Raw genomic sequence first — 17232 nt, 5'->3', positions numbered from 1 at the left:
GCTGAAACTCTGCCTCACTTATGTCGCCCATTGAATGAGCCTTCACTGCCTAAACCTCAGTGTTGGAAAGACCAAAGTGATGGTGGTAGAGAACCAATATAACGTATGGTCACTGCCTAGTAGCCTGATTCTCTGGGTTCATTTTCCTCTCCTAAGACTCAAGTAAAAAATCTTGGTATCTAGCTAGACTAAACCTCACATTTGAGCACTAAATTAAGAACCTGCAAGCCAGAAGTTTCAGGATTCTGATATGCTTAAATAAATTTCACTGGCTTCTTCCCCCCCTCTGCTCAGAAACCGTGGTCCAGGCTATGGTCACCTCACCTGGACTACAGAAATGTACTCTATTTAGGTCTCTCCCAGGTGATTCCAAGATGCCTCCAGACAATTCAAAATGCTGCAGCTCTCCTCATCTAATACATCCCCAGACATCTCCCCAACACTGCATGTCTCGGAGATCCACGCTGGTCACCAATTAGGAAACAGATCCAATTTAAGGACATGTGTTTTTTACTACAGGACTTTTTCGAATACCGGCTACATCTATCTTCATAATCTGATCATTCACCGTATTCCTTCAAAACCATTTGCTCATCTGACTCTCTGCTCGCCATTGTCTCCTAAATTTAAAAAATCAGACAGGGAAGTTGCTCTTTTAGACACTTGAGGGCCATATGTATGATGCATTTTTCTTGTTGCAAACAGCCTTAATTGCATAATTTGGCCATTTGAGATGGCAAAAAAAGCTTTTCTTGATGTTCAAACACCCAAACTGCGTTTCTCCAGAATAGCAGTTTGGGTGTAGATATCGCTATTTGGAAGGGCCTGTTTAGGGCACCCCTTCCGAGTAGCGATATCCAGTGTTATGCATCAAGGTTTTGCAATCGAAATGTGGTTGCCACACCCCACCAACCCAAAGTTGGTGGTAATGCATGCACAAAATGGAAGGGATCCACATGGGATTCCTTGCGCTTTGTGAATGTTGAACAATAATTGTTTAAGAGCAGGCAGTGGCCCCAACAACCACTGCCCGCTCTGAAGTAATGAAAACAAAACGTTTCATATTTTATTGTTGAAATGCACCTGATTTTCCTTTAAGGAAAATGGGCTGCATTTCAACTAAAAAATTACCTTTAGTTAAAGGCAATCATAGACATTGTGGTCTGCTGATCTCAGCAGGGCACCATCCCTATTATAGCAGGCCTTCCTAACACGTCTCAAATTGCGACCAACCTCATTAATTTCATGAGGTAGGTCGATTTGCAACCCTCTAGGAATCGCAAGAATGAAACAAAATTTTTCCTACATAAGTATTAGCGATTTCCAAATACCGATTTGGATAAAATCGTTATACGGAAATCACTATTCTTACTCTCTGTTCATCTGGCCCTTAGCCCCCAAACTTTGGAACAGCCTGCCTCTTCTTCTTTGGAGGAGTCCATTAAAAGTAATCTTCAGAAAGCACCTTAAAACCTGGATTTTCTAGCCTCCACTCTTTTACCTGATGTGTACTTCTATAGATTGGATCCTCGCACTGAGACACTTCGTTTGAAGCAGCAATGTGCTCTACAAGTCTGATCAAATACAAATACAAATTACAAGAATCCTGAGCATGCTACTATGGTTAGAAAGTGAGCTTAACCTTATGCAATACTTAAAAGCAAAAACTGACCTCAACAAGATAATCCCTGTGCTGGGACACCGTATCCCAAATCTAAATCCTACTTGCGACAGCACTGACATCACTTGGATTTGTACGAAAACAGTAATTCTATTCACCAGTCTGCTGGCTTACACAACTGTTGATTTTGAAGCTGCATCAAAGCAAGCTGAACATTTTCAAAGCCTGAGCGAATTAAAAGCCTTTTCAAAGAACATAACAGAACTTTGCAGGTGTTTAATAAATTAGTAAAACCTCAACATTATTAATGGTTTCCATAGAGCTGAAACCTGCCATTAGGGAGTGAAGTTGGAAAGATAATCTTTTACTAAAGGCTTTGTACACAGACAGATCTACAGCTGCAAATAGGATACATGTTTACACAGAAAAACTTTAGGGAAGTTACGTATGTAACTTGACAAATTACGTTATACAGGCAGCATGTATGCTACATGAACTGTTTATATCATTTCTCAATAAGGTTAAAAAAAGATTAGATAATTAACAGTATAGACTTTGACTACATAATAGTGTGTTTTTGTTTTATCTCAGTTGCATGTCCACACGTTAAACTTCACAAGAACAGGTGGCTGCTACCAACATTCCTTTCTGGTGTTTTTTTCAGGAAAGCATACACTAGAAAACTAGCTACTTGGGGTGATACTATCAGCAAGAGCATTCAAAACATTTTTCCAATTGTTGTGATATTGTTTAGGACTGTAAGATCCAGTCAGAAAGCAGCATCTAATAAAATGTTTTGTTTCACTCTTTTGCGGTCTGTTATTTGAGACAGTTTTAACTGTCTCGTCAAACTACTGTCTTTTAAAAAAACGTTTTCAAATATAATAAGCATTAAAACTGTGTTAGAAAAACAGAAATTTGAGGTGAGCAAATTCAGAGTGTCAGTGGTATTGTAGGGTGCTCCATATATAGGAGCTTCTCTCCATCTAAAACTTGGGAACTACCCATGGTTCCACGCTTACTTTTTGACATAAGATGTACAAAAGGGGGTAGTAAGGACGGAGCATCTGAACCAATCAAACACTCACACCCAGTCAAAAGATCTGGGTTTAATCCATCACCGTTCTTTAGCCCACTCTGCCACCCCAGTTCAGACATGGTACCGCTTTGGCTGCCATAAGTGTGGCAGGGTATGCTCAGACGTGAGTCCCTGGCTCACTTTGCTACTGGATTCAGGCAAGCCGGGCTGAAGACGGCTGTAATGCCAGAAATCGGTCCTCGGAAGCTTGTTTCCGGTCCAGGGAAGGCATGGCTTGGCAGTTCGGGCTGGACTGTTCCCATGAGGCACAGGGTCAGACTGATTTGCATATAGCCATTTCTGAACTGAGGTGGCAGAGTGGGCTAAAGAACGGTGATGGATCAAACCCAGATCTTTTGACTGGGTGTGAGTGTTTGATTGGTTCAGATGATCCGTCCATCACCACCCCCTTTTGTACCGCTTTGGCCGCCATAAGTGTGGCAGGGTATGCTCAGACGTGAGTCCCTTGCTCACTTTGCCACTGGATTCAAGCAAGCCGGGCTGAAGACGGCTGTAATGCCAGAAACCGGTCCTCGGAAGCTTGTTTCCGGTCAGGGAAGGCATGGCTTGGCAGTTCGGGCTGGACTGTTCCCATGAGGCATAGGGTCAGATGATTTGCATATAGCCATGTCTGAACTGGGGTGGCAGAGTGGGCTAAAGAACGGTGATGGATCAAACCCAGATCTTTTGACTGGGTGTGAGTGTTTGATTGGTTCAGATGCTCCGTCCATCACCACCCCCTTTTGTACCGCTTTGGCCGCCATAAGTGTGGCAGGGTGTGCTCAGACGTGAGTCCCTTGCTCACTTTGCCACTAGATTCAAGCAAGCCGGGGTGAAGACGGCTGTAATGCCAGAAACCGGGCCTCAGAAGCTTGTTTTCGGTCCAGGGAAGGCATGGCTTGGCAGTTCGGGCTGGACTGTTCCCATGAGGCACAGGGTCAGACTGATTTGCATATAGCCATGTCTGAACTGGGGTGGCAGAGTTTGCTAAAGAACGGTGATGGATCAAACCCAGATCTTTTGACTGGGTGTGAGTGTTTGAATGGTTCAGATGCTCTGTCCATCACCACCCCCTTTTGTACCGCTTTGGCCGCCATAAGTGTGGCAGGGTATGCTCAGACGTGAGTCCCTTGTTCACTTTGCCACTGGATTCAAGCAAGTCGGGCTGAAGACGGCTGTAATGCCAGAAACCGGTCCTCGGAAGCTTGTTTCCGGTCCAGGGAAGGCATGGCTTGGCAGTTCGGGCTGGACTGTTCCCATGAGGCTCAGGGTAAGACTGATTTGCATATAGCCATGTCTGAACTGGGGTGGCAGAGTGGGCTAAAGAACAGTGATGGATCAAACCCAGATCTTTTGACTGGGTGTGAGTGTTTGATTTGTTCAGATGCTCCGTCCATCACCACCCCCTTTTGTACTACTTTTTGGCATAAGTCACCAGTTACACTAAGGCTGAAAGGGCATTGTATGTATGTGTGTCTATGCATGTATGTATGTACATATGTGTGTGTGTGTGTGCGCGAGTGTGCATGAGTGGTGTGTGTTTGTATATAATATATATATATATATATATATATATATATATCACGCTCCTGGGTTGTCGCCACACAGTAAGAGAGCACACGGGCAGCCAAGAAGGTTTAACCCATAACCTTTATTTCTTGGTATAGACGGCATGCAAAGATGGGACAAATGCAGACAGCTCCTTCACGACGCCTTACGCGTTTCGAAATCCTTTCTTCATCAGAGGCTTTGAAATGAAGGTTGCGCGCTGCTCCCAAACGCTGCTTTCATAAATCATGACACGCCCTGAATGGGCCGTCCAAATGGAACAGTGTCCTGCAGCCTTATGGGAGTTGTAGTTTGAGTCCATAGATGGAAGCACTCTTAGCTGCATCAAAGGCTCTGTATGAGCCCCCCCACCTTCGCTTCCGTCCTCATCCACCTTAGATGCCCCACAGGAGGTTGGTATATGACGTTCCTCGTGGCCCCCAAAGTTCGTAGGGTGGTGCTCATCTCGCGGCTGGCCTGCCGCTTAATATCACGCTCCTGGGTTGTCGCCACACAGTAAGAGAGCACACGGGCAGCCAAGAAGGTTTAACCCATAACCTTTATTTCTTGGTATAGACGGCATGCAAAGATGGGACAAATGAGACAGCTCCTTCACGACGCCTTACGCGTTTCGAAATCCTTTCTTCATCAGAGGCTTTGAAATGAAGGTTGCGCGCTGCTCCCAAACGCTGCTTTCATAAATCATGACACGCCCTGAATGGGCCGTCCAAATGGAACAGTGTCCTGCAGCCTTATGGGAGTTGTAGTTTGAGTCCATAGATGGAAGCACTCCTAGATGCATCAAAGGCTCTGTATGAGCCCCCCCACCTTCGCTTCCGTCCTCATCCGCCTTAGATGCCCCACAGGAGGTTGGTATATGACGTTCCTCGTGGCCCCCAAAGTTCGTAGGGTGGTGCTCATCTCGCGGCTGGCCTGCCGCTTAATATCACGCTCCTGGGTTGTCGCCACACAGTAAGAGAGCACACGGGCAGCCAAGAAGGTTTAACCCATAACCTTTATTTCTTGGTATAGACGGCATGCAAAGATGGGACAAATGCAGACAGCTCCTTCACGACGCCTTACGCGTTTCGAAATCCTTTCTTCATCAGAGGCTTTGAAATGAAGGTTGCGCGCTGCTCCCAAACGCTGCTTTCATAAATCATGACACGCCCTGAATGGGCCGTCCAAATGGCTCTCTTACTGTGTGGCGACAACCCAGGAGCGTGATATTAAGCGGCAGGCCAGCCGCGAGATGAGCACCACCCTACGAACTTTGGGGGCCACGAGGAACGTCATATACCAACCTCCTGTGGGGCATCTAAGGCGGATGAGGACGGAAGCGAAGGTGGGGGGGCTCATACAGAGCCTTTGATGCAGCTAAGAGTGCTTCCATCTATGGACTCAAACTACAACTCCCATAAGGCTGCAGGACACTGTTCCATTTGGACGGCCTGCTTGCTGGTTAAAACATACAGATTCTGTCCCTGAAAACGCTCGGCATACACGTTTCAGCCTTCAAACGGCTTCATCAGTGCCAGTCTCAAGGTGTTCTTGATGTTCCAGGGGGGCCAGGCGATTATGTGCTATTCCTGAGACCACTCGTTGCGAGGGGAGACAGGAGGCAACAATGTGTGCCTGATAAGGGGACAAAGGAATGGCTGGAGTTCCCAGGGACCAGGGGTGGTGTTGATACCCGCAGCCAATCGTTCTTGGGGTACCACATGGTGCAAGGAATGCCCTGTTACTCAATGGGCCTCCTCAACGGACTATCTAGACCAGCATGCACCTGGCTGGGGATTGTAAGCAAGGCAGCTGAACATCATTAAGCGGAGGAGGGGCTAGAGACCACCTGACTGGGAGTGGTCTCAGGAAGAGCACAACATAACTCGTGCCCATCACAATTCACAATTTTCTCATCAATTATTTAACTACAGATGTTGGTTTTGTACACTTAAACACGCCATGTTTTAACTGACATTTTCACATAAATATAATGTCACATTAACCATTGGTTTTTTAGTGAATTTCTAGTTTTTTTTTTCACTTAAAGTAATATATTATTACCAAAAGTAATGCAAACTTAAAATTGGGCTCAGCATTCAGCTGTGTGCATCGTGATTTTGGCCACAGGCACCCCCTGCACATGAGTGATGCGCAGCGGGGGGTTGAGTGCAGGGCCTGGATGTCATTTTAAGTAAGATAGACCTACTGACTTTGTCAAATGGTCAAAACACAAAAATATTTTTACAAATTGGTCTATTGGCTTTATGAAAGGGTCGGGATCTCAGCATACATTAAGGACATGTACTGACTTTGTCACTAGAGGACCAATAATTATAATGAAATGTATTTTTTTTATTAGTTCACACAGTGCAATGATTATGAAAAATAAGTGTCTTTAAACAAATATAAAGAAGTTTTATAATAAAAAAAAATCAACATTTTTCTGATATCTTCAACTATACAATGCAAATCCCACTGCAAAGTTGTGTTGCGCTGCGCTCCAGCAAAGGAGCATTGAGTACTTTGAAAAAATAGAGTAAGCTCTCCTGGGGTCATGGATTTAATGATCCAGGAGACTCAATGTTTTTTTTTATTTTGCTGGGGGGTTGCTGGATTCCCTGCAGCCCCTACAAGATTAACAAGCATTTGCAATGCAATAGGTCTTGCACTTGTGAGAGTTTGAGCTATTGGCATTGTAAATGGCAATGCCTTTTATTTACGTGTTGGTTTTTAAAACATAAATAAAAGGCATTGTCATTTACAATGCCAATAGCCTAATCTCTCGCAAATGAGAGACCTATTGCACACACGAACATACAAGTAAATGTGAGTGCATGCACCACGGAAACGATCACGCTGAGCTCGCTCGTGGTATGCCAGTGGTGGTAGTTGCTCGATGAGCTCCTGGGCCGTAGGACAGAGCTGCTGGTCTATGAGCACTTAAACCAGGTGGGCCTCACTGACCTGCCATGAATTATTCTCCATGTGTTCAAGCGACGCCATGAAAACACGCACCGTTGGCATGGACTGAAAGGCGTGAAGTGCGCAGCACTCCGCTGGGCCTCTTGGCACTCGCATTTCAAAACCAGCCTGTGGTGTTTGGTTGGTAACACCTGCGCCAACCGGCACAGTTGGAATGTGAGCGATTTACAAGTGCTGTTAGGCAAAGGTACTCATTTTCTTGGCGTCTTAAACGTAAGAAATGCTGAGGCGCCTTGATGAGTGACTGACTCCACCCCAGCCCCAATGGCGATTTATAGGCCTTTTAAGTAAGGCCAGTAGGGACATTTCCTGGTGGACCAGTGTCAGTGAGCATCTTCTACACCACCCTCTCACTGCTTGAAGTGCAGAGAATCCCTATTACTTGGTTCTCCGAGCGCCTGCATTGTGCCGGTTTCACCAAGTCGTCTCCGTTTGGTAAAAGGGGTTATAACGAAAGTCACCCCGAAGATACAGAAGGGACATCAAGGTAACCACTGGAAGGGGAGGAGATAACAAATGCGCCTGTGGAATACCTAAGAGACTCTCAGATCACAGATGAAATTCCAATGTGCACGTGGGACTCGGAAGGGGCAGCAAGAAGCCCTCGGGGTCCAGAAGAAGTGCCAAGGTGCGCTGCTTCAAGATGCACCATGAGCGCGGGATGCCTCGACACAGTAGATACCTTGGTGCCTCCGTGACAAGGAAGGACCATTAAAAGAGCGGGCAGCGTGCCTCGCAGGATCCAAGGAGATCCAGCATGCAGTAGGGGTTCCAATAAGATCCCACAATGCATCAGGAACCCTCACGGCGCAGTGGAGACCCTGGAGTGCACTTGGGATGCATATACTACGCAAAAATGCCCCAAGGGTGTACCCTTAAGCAGCTGACCCCCTCAGGTGCGTACCAGTCCAGCCACATGGGACGGGTATAAGTCCGGGACTCTTCTCAGCTGGAACATGCATGGCGGGCCTTGTCGTCCCGGGTCCCAGGCTACTGCCTTACAGCTCTCCAGCAGCTGCTGTCTGCACACAGAGGCCCTCTCCGCCAGCGAGGAGGCAACGCACATGGCGGAATGCAGCAAAGCCAGCACCGGGAGCCAGGCCAACCCAGGCCACAAGCCAACAAGGGACTGCTGGGAAGGGCGGGCATTTCAACAATAGGGCCCAGGGCGGCACATCCACCGAGGGAGAGGGGCTGAGCACTGCAGATGCCCGGGGGACGAGGGGAGGTCAGCACACACCGACAGTGCTGAAGCAAAGCACACACACTGTATACCGACACAGGCTGACGCACGGGCCAGGGGTAGGCTGTGCACACAGAGACAGGTTGCACATGCACTGAACCAACACTCTTTGCCACCTCGGGGTCACAGGGAGGTCCTCGGCACACCACGCCAACACCAAACCTCCATTCAACTGCGCAGCTGGGGACAGCCTTCCAAGAGACACGGCTTAGCAGCAAGCGATGCCAATCAACGCGGTGCATCTCACTCGCAGTAGCAACAAGCACAGAAGTGGTGCACGCGCGCCACAGCGAGACATCTGTTTTGCATTATCGGGCACAATAATACAAAACAGATGTCGGCCGTGCAGGTAACAGACACCAATAGGCCAAGGGCAGGGCAAATGCGGGACATACGCCCGCATTTGCCCAATTGCGTGCTGTCTCTGTTAGAAAGACGCATGCAATGCCCAATAGCCTGCAACGATAACAAAACCACTCGCACTAGCATGTGGTGAGCTTTCGAAGCCCCTACATGAGGTCTCGCGCTGCGCGATCAGTGCTGCGCAATGCAATGCTAGGCGCGAGACCTAAAAACAATATTTGGTGGTGCCCTTGCATATTCTAGAGGAGCCATTAGATACATAATATACTCTTTGAAAATGCCCTAGGTAATCATGGGGTTCTCCTTGGTAGGAGCAGTGAATAATAAATGAGCAGATCTGGCCGCTCATTTAATATTCACTTTTTCCAATATGTTTTTTAGGTGTCCAGGGAGACCCATAAATATAATTTTCCCTGGGGGGCTCCAAGAAGAGTCCCAGGACCCCCACTTCCCCTCTGGCTCTGGGGCAAGTGGCCCCATTGCAAGGTGCTGTGCAGGATATGGTCATTTTTATTTTTTTTATATTCTGGAAAGAACTAATGCCCACTCGGGGCACCCCAAAGCATATTTAAGGTTGTAGGCTGTGGGGGGAGCCCCAAGGCCACCCTGCCCCACCTGCTCCCTGCAAGAGCCAACATCTTCTTAAAAAAATGTTTTACCGGAGATGCCTTGGTACCCTCCTGGGGCACACCACAACATGTCCCTCATTGGGGGGCTGCAGGGAGAGGGCCAGTGTCCCAGCAGACTCTTCCACTTCCTTGCCTGCACCCATCATTGCTCACACCCTGCTGGAGCAACTGTTTTCTTTTGCTTCGGCGGGACAGACGCAATTTGTGTTTTTCCCCGCTCGAAAGCGCCAGCGGGGAAAAAGCTTTGATGCCCCCAGGGAGGAGCACATGACACTCTCTCTGTATGGCTCTTGGGAAGGAGAAAGAGGGTTCCCAGGGCCATTCAATGGTTCTGGGAGGGTGGCGAGCAACCCATTCCCATTTCTAAAAATGTGGCCCCAATGCAACTGATCCCTGGGGCCTTTTCAGGGTCAAGGAAGGGGTCTGCATGTCCCTTCCCCTTTAATGTTCAGCCCTGGGAGTGTCTTCCCATCCTGGCCCCCCCAGTAGTTTTGTTTGTAGCGCAGGATCCTGTGCCTTTTTAAAAAATTCTTACAAAGATTCATGGATCCTCTGCAAATTAGCAGCAACATCTTTTTGGGGAAAAACAACAACAGTTTTGGCCCCAGACTGTGTCCCTCTGGGGATCCTCCCACCTCCAGGCCTTTGGGATCAGGGTATCCCTACCTTGCCCCATTATACTTTATTTTTTAACCATTTTTTTCTAGGACCGAGTTCTGAGTCCTAAGGTGGCTGCCACCAAATATTGTTAATATGGTGGCAGCCAATCAAATCTCAGGCTGAGATCTGTCAGGTCCGCAGATTTTCTACTGTGTGAAGTATACACGTTTTTTTTAGCATTAATTGTTAAAAAACAACTGAATAGATTTACACCAAATCATAAAACACAAGCTTTCTGGACCAAGATACAGCTTTCTGTCATATTTAGGGTAAATACCTTCAGCAGTTTTTGCAGTATGGCTGTTCAATTTTCCTGTAGAAAAAAACATGGGAAAAATGCATTTTGAGACCCTCCCTTTTTCTCGACCCCTTCTTGAGGGATCACCAGGAAGGAGCTGAGATGATGAGATTATTTTCGGGAAAGTTTTGTAAAAAGTTCTTCGTAAAACAAAAAATGGTTTTCGTATGGAAACGCAGACCTATCTATAACTACCCAGGGGTGACTGAGTTTTATATATGTTACGCATTCTTATTGATGTTTGTCAGTGGTTTCAAAGCTTGTATTTTCCAGAAAAGGTGTGTAACTGTAAATTATTTAATGTAATGCACAGTGCTTCATTCATTTGCATGATATTTAGCTTCCCCAAACAAATAAAAAAATTAAATGCAGCATTTTGTCTTTCTTTCAGTGGCAAAAAAAATGCTTTAGCAATGGCAGTGCTGTTCTTTGAACATTAATCAGCACATCTGACAAGGCTCATCCTTTCTAGTCCATGCTTTGATGCAAACTCTACCAATTAATCCTCTCCAGTGTGTGAAAATGAACTTTGTCAATGCAGAACACTGTCAGAAAAAAGTTACACTGTCCCACATTGCACTCTATTTTCTTTCTTTATATATGGTGTGATAAACCTTCTCTACAGTGTCAACATGCTACAAAACAAAAGATCATCTTAGAATGCATGTTTATTTCAATGTGCTTTGCATTTAAAATGTAATTTATAATACACATTGTTCCATAACACACATTTTTAATACTACATAACCATAATTATAACCAACAAATCATACATTTCTCAAAATATTGCCATAGCTGCACTCAGACAAACAATGAATACTAAACGGAGGACTCTTAAATTCTCTAAGGACTAGTAAAATCAATTAATAAATCATGCAATATAAAAATTGCATAACTAGTGACGTGTAACTGGTCTTGTATTGCCATTTTGGGGTTCAAGTGTTATTTATAAACTACTCAGTCTTCAGGCCTTGTGGTTTGTAAATGTCACCAGATCTTGTTTGACGACAATATAGGCCCATATTACACATTTACCTGTTATGTCGCCACTTTGTAATTCTAGTTAGGCTAGACTTTTCATAGGAGAGGCACTTCTTCTGTCTTTAATAACTTTGCCACCGTTTTACAAATCTGAAAAAAAACTTTTAAAAATGGAGGTGTGTTGACTTTGGCTCCTTCATGGAAAGCTCTGTGTCAATCTGTCAAGCAGGGGCCTAGAAAAAAGCGTGGGTCCCAAAAGTGTGATTTTCCATGGAAATTTATATATAAATGTATGCTTGCGTTGCAAGAAGAAAAGTCTGAAAAAATGAACCAAATTTGGCAAAAAGTTAGAACCTTGGTTAGAAAGTATTATCATCATGTATTATTAACTAAGACATGAGAAAGTACATTTAATTACTATTTATTAGTTAGAAACATGTTTTTTGTTATTTGGTATAAAACAATTAGGCTGTTTTGGATAAATTAGCATTTATGACAGTGCTCAGTGTGGACACGAAGGAGTTAACGCTGGAAATAGTTAGAGATAAGTGAACACTTGGTGTCGGGCTCTGCTCTGGTTGGCCCATTTGCAGTGAATGGTCTACTACTAACTGATGCTTAACCTGAGACATGCCATCCATTAAGGTCACCATGACTAAACAGTTCTCCAGGCATGTTGGATGCACATTCTTACTAGGGTGGGAATGCGGTCACCCTAGTCCCCGAATTTGTCACTGAGGGCTTTGCTTACACAATTGCAGAGAATTGAGGAAGGTTGCATGCTAGAATGGGAGACAGCAGGCTTGGACATGGTGGGCGCGTTGTATGCTGATGGCATGCTGCAGTCATTTGATGACTTATGCGCGGACTATGATATTGCAGCGGGACAATGTCTGCTGTATGCCACCCTGACAGCGGCTATACATATAATTTGGGTCTAGCGCTGGGTAGGACCCATATCCCTCCCTAGCTGTTGCTTCCTTTGTGACACCTTCAGGGTCCATCGCCTAGTCTCTGATCTTTATGTGGCCATAAGGGACGATGCCTGTTCCCCACTTGTGGTGCTGCAGGATCACTGGGAAGAAGACCTAGGAGCCCCCATTTTGGATGGCGATTGGGCTAATATGTGTGAAGCGGCACCCAAAATTTCCTGCAATGCTCGCATTAAGCTGATCCACCTCATCACGCATACCTCACACATTTGAAACTTAGTATATACTTTCCCCCCGACATCGCCTGAATGTCCACGCTGCCGAGTCACCTCTGAAGACATCCTCAATATGCTATGGGGATGCCCCACTTCACATTGTAATGGTCTGAGGTAGCGCGCCTTTTGGTGGCGGCAACTGACCGCGCTCTGACTCCTTCTCCCTGGTTTTGTGTTTTGTGCATCTAACCTCGCCTTGCTAAATACAGAATCACTAACCGCTTTATTGGCCTAGCCTTTTTGTTGGCTAAGTGTAAAATCACTATGATTTGGAAAAACACTGAGGATCTGCGGATTGAAAGTTGGCAGGAATACGCGACACGATCGGCAACCTGGGAAGGTATTGCTCTGCTTCGCAAAGCACACCAGGGCTGGAACCCATTAGAACAGGGGACAGAGTGGGATGTAATTCTGGCAGACTTCCGGGGGGATTAGGCTGAGAGTGCAGATGAAACCCCTAGCTAATTATTCCCTTGGCTGTGTTCCTCCTGTTGGATCCTCCATGGCCTAGTATTTGAGTCCCCAGTTATGCTTGCGGCTCTCCTGATTTACTTATAGTCCATTATTGGGCTCCGCTCTGACCCTGTTGTGCTCCCTGTGACATGCCTCATCCTGACACCATCACCTGATTGCTTATCTTCACATGGAGAGGGGGGATCATGCAAAGGGGAAAGGAGGCGGGGAATGTTTTTTTGCTCACTTTTTATTTGTTCATCCTTTTATGCCTAATATACCTCTCCTGGGAAGCACCCATTTATTTATCGCTAGACTTTTCGTAAACATGCATATATTTTGATTTGCAATGGTGATTTTCTTTATATTTCACATTATTGGTTTTAGCGTTAGCAGCAGTGAATTTTCCATTTGGTTGGACGCCATACAATGTAAGTGCATTGGAATTTACTGTACACTTGAAAGTGCTGCTTTGTTATTTTTTTTATGTCAATAAAAGTGTTAAAAAAAAGAAAGTGCGGTTTTAGCCGTATTTTTAGGGTAAGATGAAATTCAGAATCTCTAATTGTGTAATAAAAATACAATATATTTTCAACTCTTTATACTGGCACTGGCCATTCCCCACACCGAGCCCAAATACATTTTTTGTTTGGGGGGGGCAGGTGTGATTTACTCGTGGCTTCCCAGGAGTAAATCACACCTTCTCGTTAAATAAAGCTTGGTGACTAAGCAAAACATGTCTAAAAGGTGCTACAGACCCTGCAGTGCATGTCATGGTCACCAGTGTTGTTTGCTGGTAGAATATAAAGTGCATAAGACACAGCATCTACTTTGCGGCTGCTCCTGGAAATAGCTTGACCTCATCTTTTTTTCACCATGTTCCAAACTAAATGTCTGCCCCTGTAATATTCATCTGCCAGTTCTGCACAAGAATGGTGCCAGTGACGGAACGATTTACATACAAGACAGTAAATTATTAAGCAATCCATTTAATACCTGTAGCAGCGGGGAAAAATACACCAAATACGGTAAAGAAGCTTTCTCCTTCAGTGTAGTCTGGTAGTGTGTTATTGCGAAGAAGCTCTGCAGAGTAGCCAACAAAACCATGCTCTGAGGATAAACAAAGAAAAGAAAACAATACATAAGCAATGACAGCAAGATGAACATGGAACATATGTCCTAAGCACTTCTTATTCTATTCATAGGCTGCAAAAGTGGTCCCCCCTATTAGATGTAGTAACAAAGCCCAAGCTCTATTTAGGTCTGACATTTGAGACAGCTACTCGCTAGACTACTGTTTTAAGTAAAATAATGCATTACATACTATATAGAAGGGGCAATGGGTCAGCTCACTTTACCTACCGGCTCTCTTCAATTTGAATGCACATTGTTTTCAGCCAAGCGATCGACAATCAATTTCACTACTGTACTGTATTGTAATATACTTTTTTTCCCCAATAAAATACTTTGAAATAAAAAATTTTTTAAAAAACAGTTCCAATCCCTCTCCGATAGAGCTCCGATAGAGCTCCTTCGAGGAGTGCTTTTCGAACTTTATTTCTGAGCATCATCTTTAAAAAAAAAACTATTTTAACTCGCTCGTCAAGTACCCAGGATGGGATAATTTTTAAAGTTGCATTATAAAGTGTGTAAGTGACATAGTAGCTGCCTGTAACTGGAGTGCTTCGTTGGGTACAGATTTCTTCTTGCTTTTTTCACCATAAACAAAGGTAAAGTGCATGACACAACTGAAATGTTTTTGTGTTGTTTTTTTAGGTAACACTAGTAAACAAGCATTTACAATGCAATGGTTTCGCCTTTGGAAAAGTTAGAGCTATTGGCATTGTAAATGACAACATTTGTATTTATGTGTTGGTTTTGAAAACAGATAAATAAATGGCATTTTCATTTACATTGCCTTTAGCTTAATCTCTGCAGTCACTCTGCACTCCCTAGCATTCTGCAGTCACTCTGCACTCCCTAGCATTCTGCAGTCACTCTGCACTCCCTAGCATTCTGCAGTCACTCTGCACTCCCTAGCACTCTGCAGTCACTCTGCAGTCCCTAGCACTCTGCAGTCACTCTGCACTCCCTAGCACTCTGCACTCCCTAGTCACTCTGCACTCCCTGGTCACTCTGCACTCCCTAGTCACTCTGCACTCCCTAGTCACTCTGCACTCCCTAGCACTCCCTATCACTCCCTAGTCACTCTGCACTCCCTAGTCACCCTGCACTCCCTAGTCACTCTGCACTCCCTAGTCACTCTGCACTCCCTAGTCACTCTGCACTCACTAGTCACTCTGCACTCACTAGTCACTCTGCACTCACTACTCTGCACTCCCTACTCTGCACTCCCTACTCTGCACTCCCTACTCTGCACTCTCTACTCTGCACTCTCTACTCTGCACTCTCTACTCTGCACTCTCTACTCTGCACTCTCTACTCTGCACTCACTAGTCTGCGCGCTCACTACTCTGCACACTCACTACTCTGCACACTCACTACTCTGCACACTCACTACTCTGCACACTCACTACTCTGCACTCTGCACTCACTACTCTGCACTTTACACACTCACTCTGCACTCTGCACAAAGATCCGTTACAATTAAAATAAAATAAAACGATGTGTAAAAAATTATATGAAGTAATCTTCCTCGAGTTTTTCTAGCACCCGATTCTCTCCCTTCCTTCCCCCTTCTAGCTCCCCACCTCACCTTCTGCCCACACTTTTTCAGATTATGCTGTGAATGGGTGCAAGTATTTATTTTACTTAATGCAGTTTTATATAGCGTAAACTTTTCTAGCACCCGATGCTCTCCCTTTCTTCCCCCTTCTAGCTCCCCACCTCACCTTCTGCCCACACTTTTTCAGATTATGCTGTAAATGGGGGATGGCGGGCAAAAAGAGATGGGGTGAAGGAGGGACGAGGGGGGTCGTAGGGAGGGGGATGGGGCGCCAAGGACGGATGGTGGACGTGGTATACAAGGGCGAGGGAGGGATAGAGTTATTGGGTGTAGGGATAGGGAGGGTCGTAGGAAGTGGGTACGAAGGGAAGGGGCCGGAATGGAAGGGGGAGACGAGGGAGGAGATGAAGAGAAGAAACGGCAGGAGAGCTGAAGGAAGGGGGCCGGACCAGCTGGCTGCAGAGGGAAGAATGGCTGAGTAAAACCGGGTAGTGGAGAGAAGGAGGGACGAAGTGAAGGAGATGTGAGAAGGATAGGATGAGAGGGTTGGAAGGGAGCCTGGCTGAGGCTCGGCAGGGGCTGGAGCTGAATAACAGACGGGATGCAGCGGGGGTCTGTGTGGAGTGTTGGAGGGATAGGTGAGGCGAAGGGTCGTGAACTGATGGTGGGAAGAAGGGGCACCAGAGGAGAAGACGGACTCAGGAGAGACAGGCAGGGAGGAGGAAATGAAGGGGAGATGGACTGAGAGATTGGGGTAACTGGAAGGCGTCTTGGAATGAAGGTTTGGCAAGTATAGAGCCGAGACAAGAGTGAAGGGATGGGGGAAAGGGGCTTAGGGGGTCGTGGTAGATGACACTCGGGAGGGGTGGTGTTCGAGGTGATGTAGAAATGACCACACATCATTGATAGACTGGTGCAGACGAAAGAGGCATATCTATGTGTGAGCAAAATGCAGACATAGAAAACCTGCCGGACATGTCATCATGGACATCCACAAAAGCGGTGAGCAGGGTTGTACTATGCACACGAGTACACATTGTGATTATTTTGCCGTTTTATTTAGCGCAAACTCGACCCGAAAGTATCAGTGCGCTGTACGCTAGCACCAGTTGCATTACGGACGGACACATTCATTTTTAGGCAGGGGTAGATAAAGTGATTTGTCCAGAAACACAGGATGTCGAGGCTGCCAAGACTCGAACGCGGATCCCCAGCTTCAGAGTCGGCCGTTCCAGCCCTTAAGTCACGAGAATGGCTGTGCTGCGTCTCTGCGGGGCGTTCACAGAAGCTAGAGCCAGTGTTTGTGCGCAGCAATCTACATAGATACATCAAAAAAAGCAACGAGACAAGTGGTGTGCTGCACAGAGACCCAGGCTGTGCGTGATCCTCCCAAAACACATTTACGCGAGCACATACCCAGAGGCTGCAGTGTGCATCCCTCTCTAAAAGCATTCACGCTAGCGCGGAGGCCATGTGTGCA

The 17232-nt window shown here is 46.0% G+C and overlaps 1 protein-coding gene across 1 annotated transcript in view; it reads right to left on the bottom strand.

Annotated features, from left to right (window-relative positions):
- SLC12A8 (solute carrier family 12 member 8) overlaps positions 1-17232 on the bottom strand; it is an 838951-nt gene that overhangs the window by 161428 nt on the left and 660291 nt on the right. Inside the window, exon 6 of the mRNA XM_078682439.1 lies at positions 14063-14176. Coding sequence (XP_078538565.1) covers positions 14063-14176 — 114 coding nt within the window. The remainder of the gene's footprint in view (positions 1-14062; positions 14177-17232) is intronic.

Source organism: Lissotriton helveticus, chromosome 3_1 (assembly GCF_964261635.1).
Source record: "Lissotriton helveticus chromosome 3_1, aLisHel1.1, whole genome shotgun sequence".
NCBI lineage: Eukaryota > Metazoa > Chordata > Amphibia > Caudata > Salamandridae > Lissotriton > Lissotriton helveticus.
This window is presented reverse-complemented; position numbering and strand designations above follow the sequence as displayed.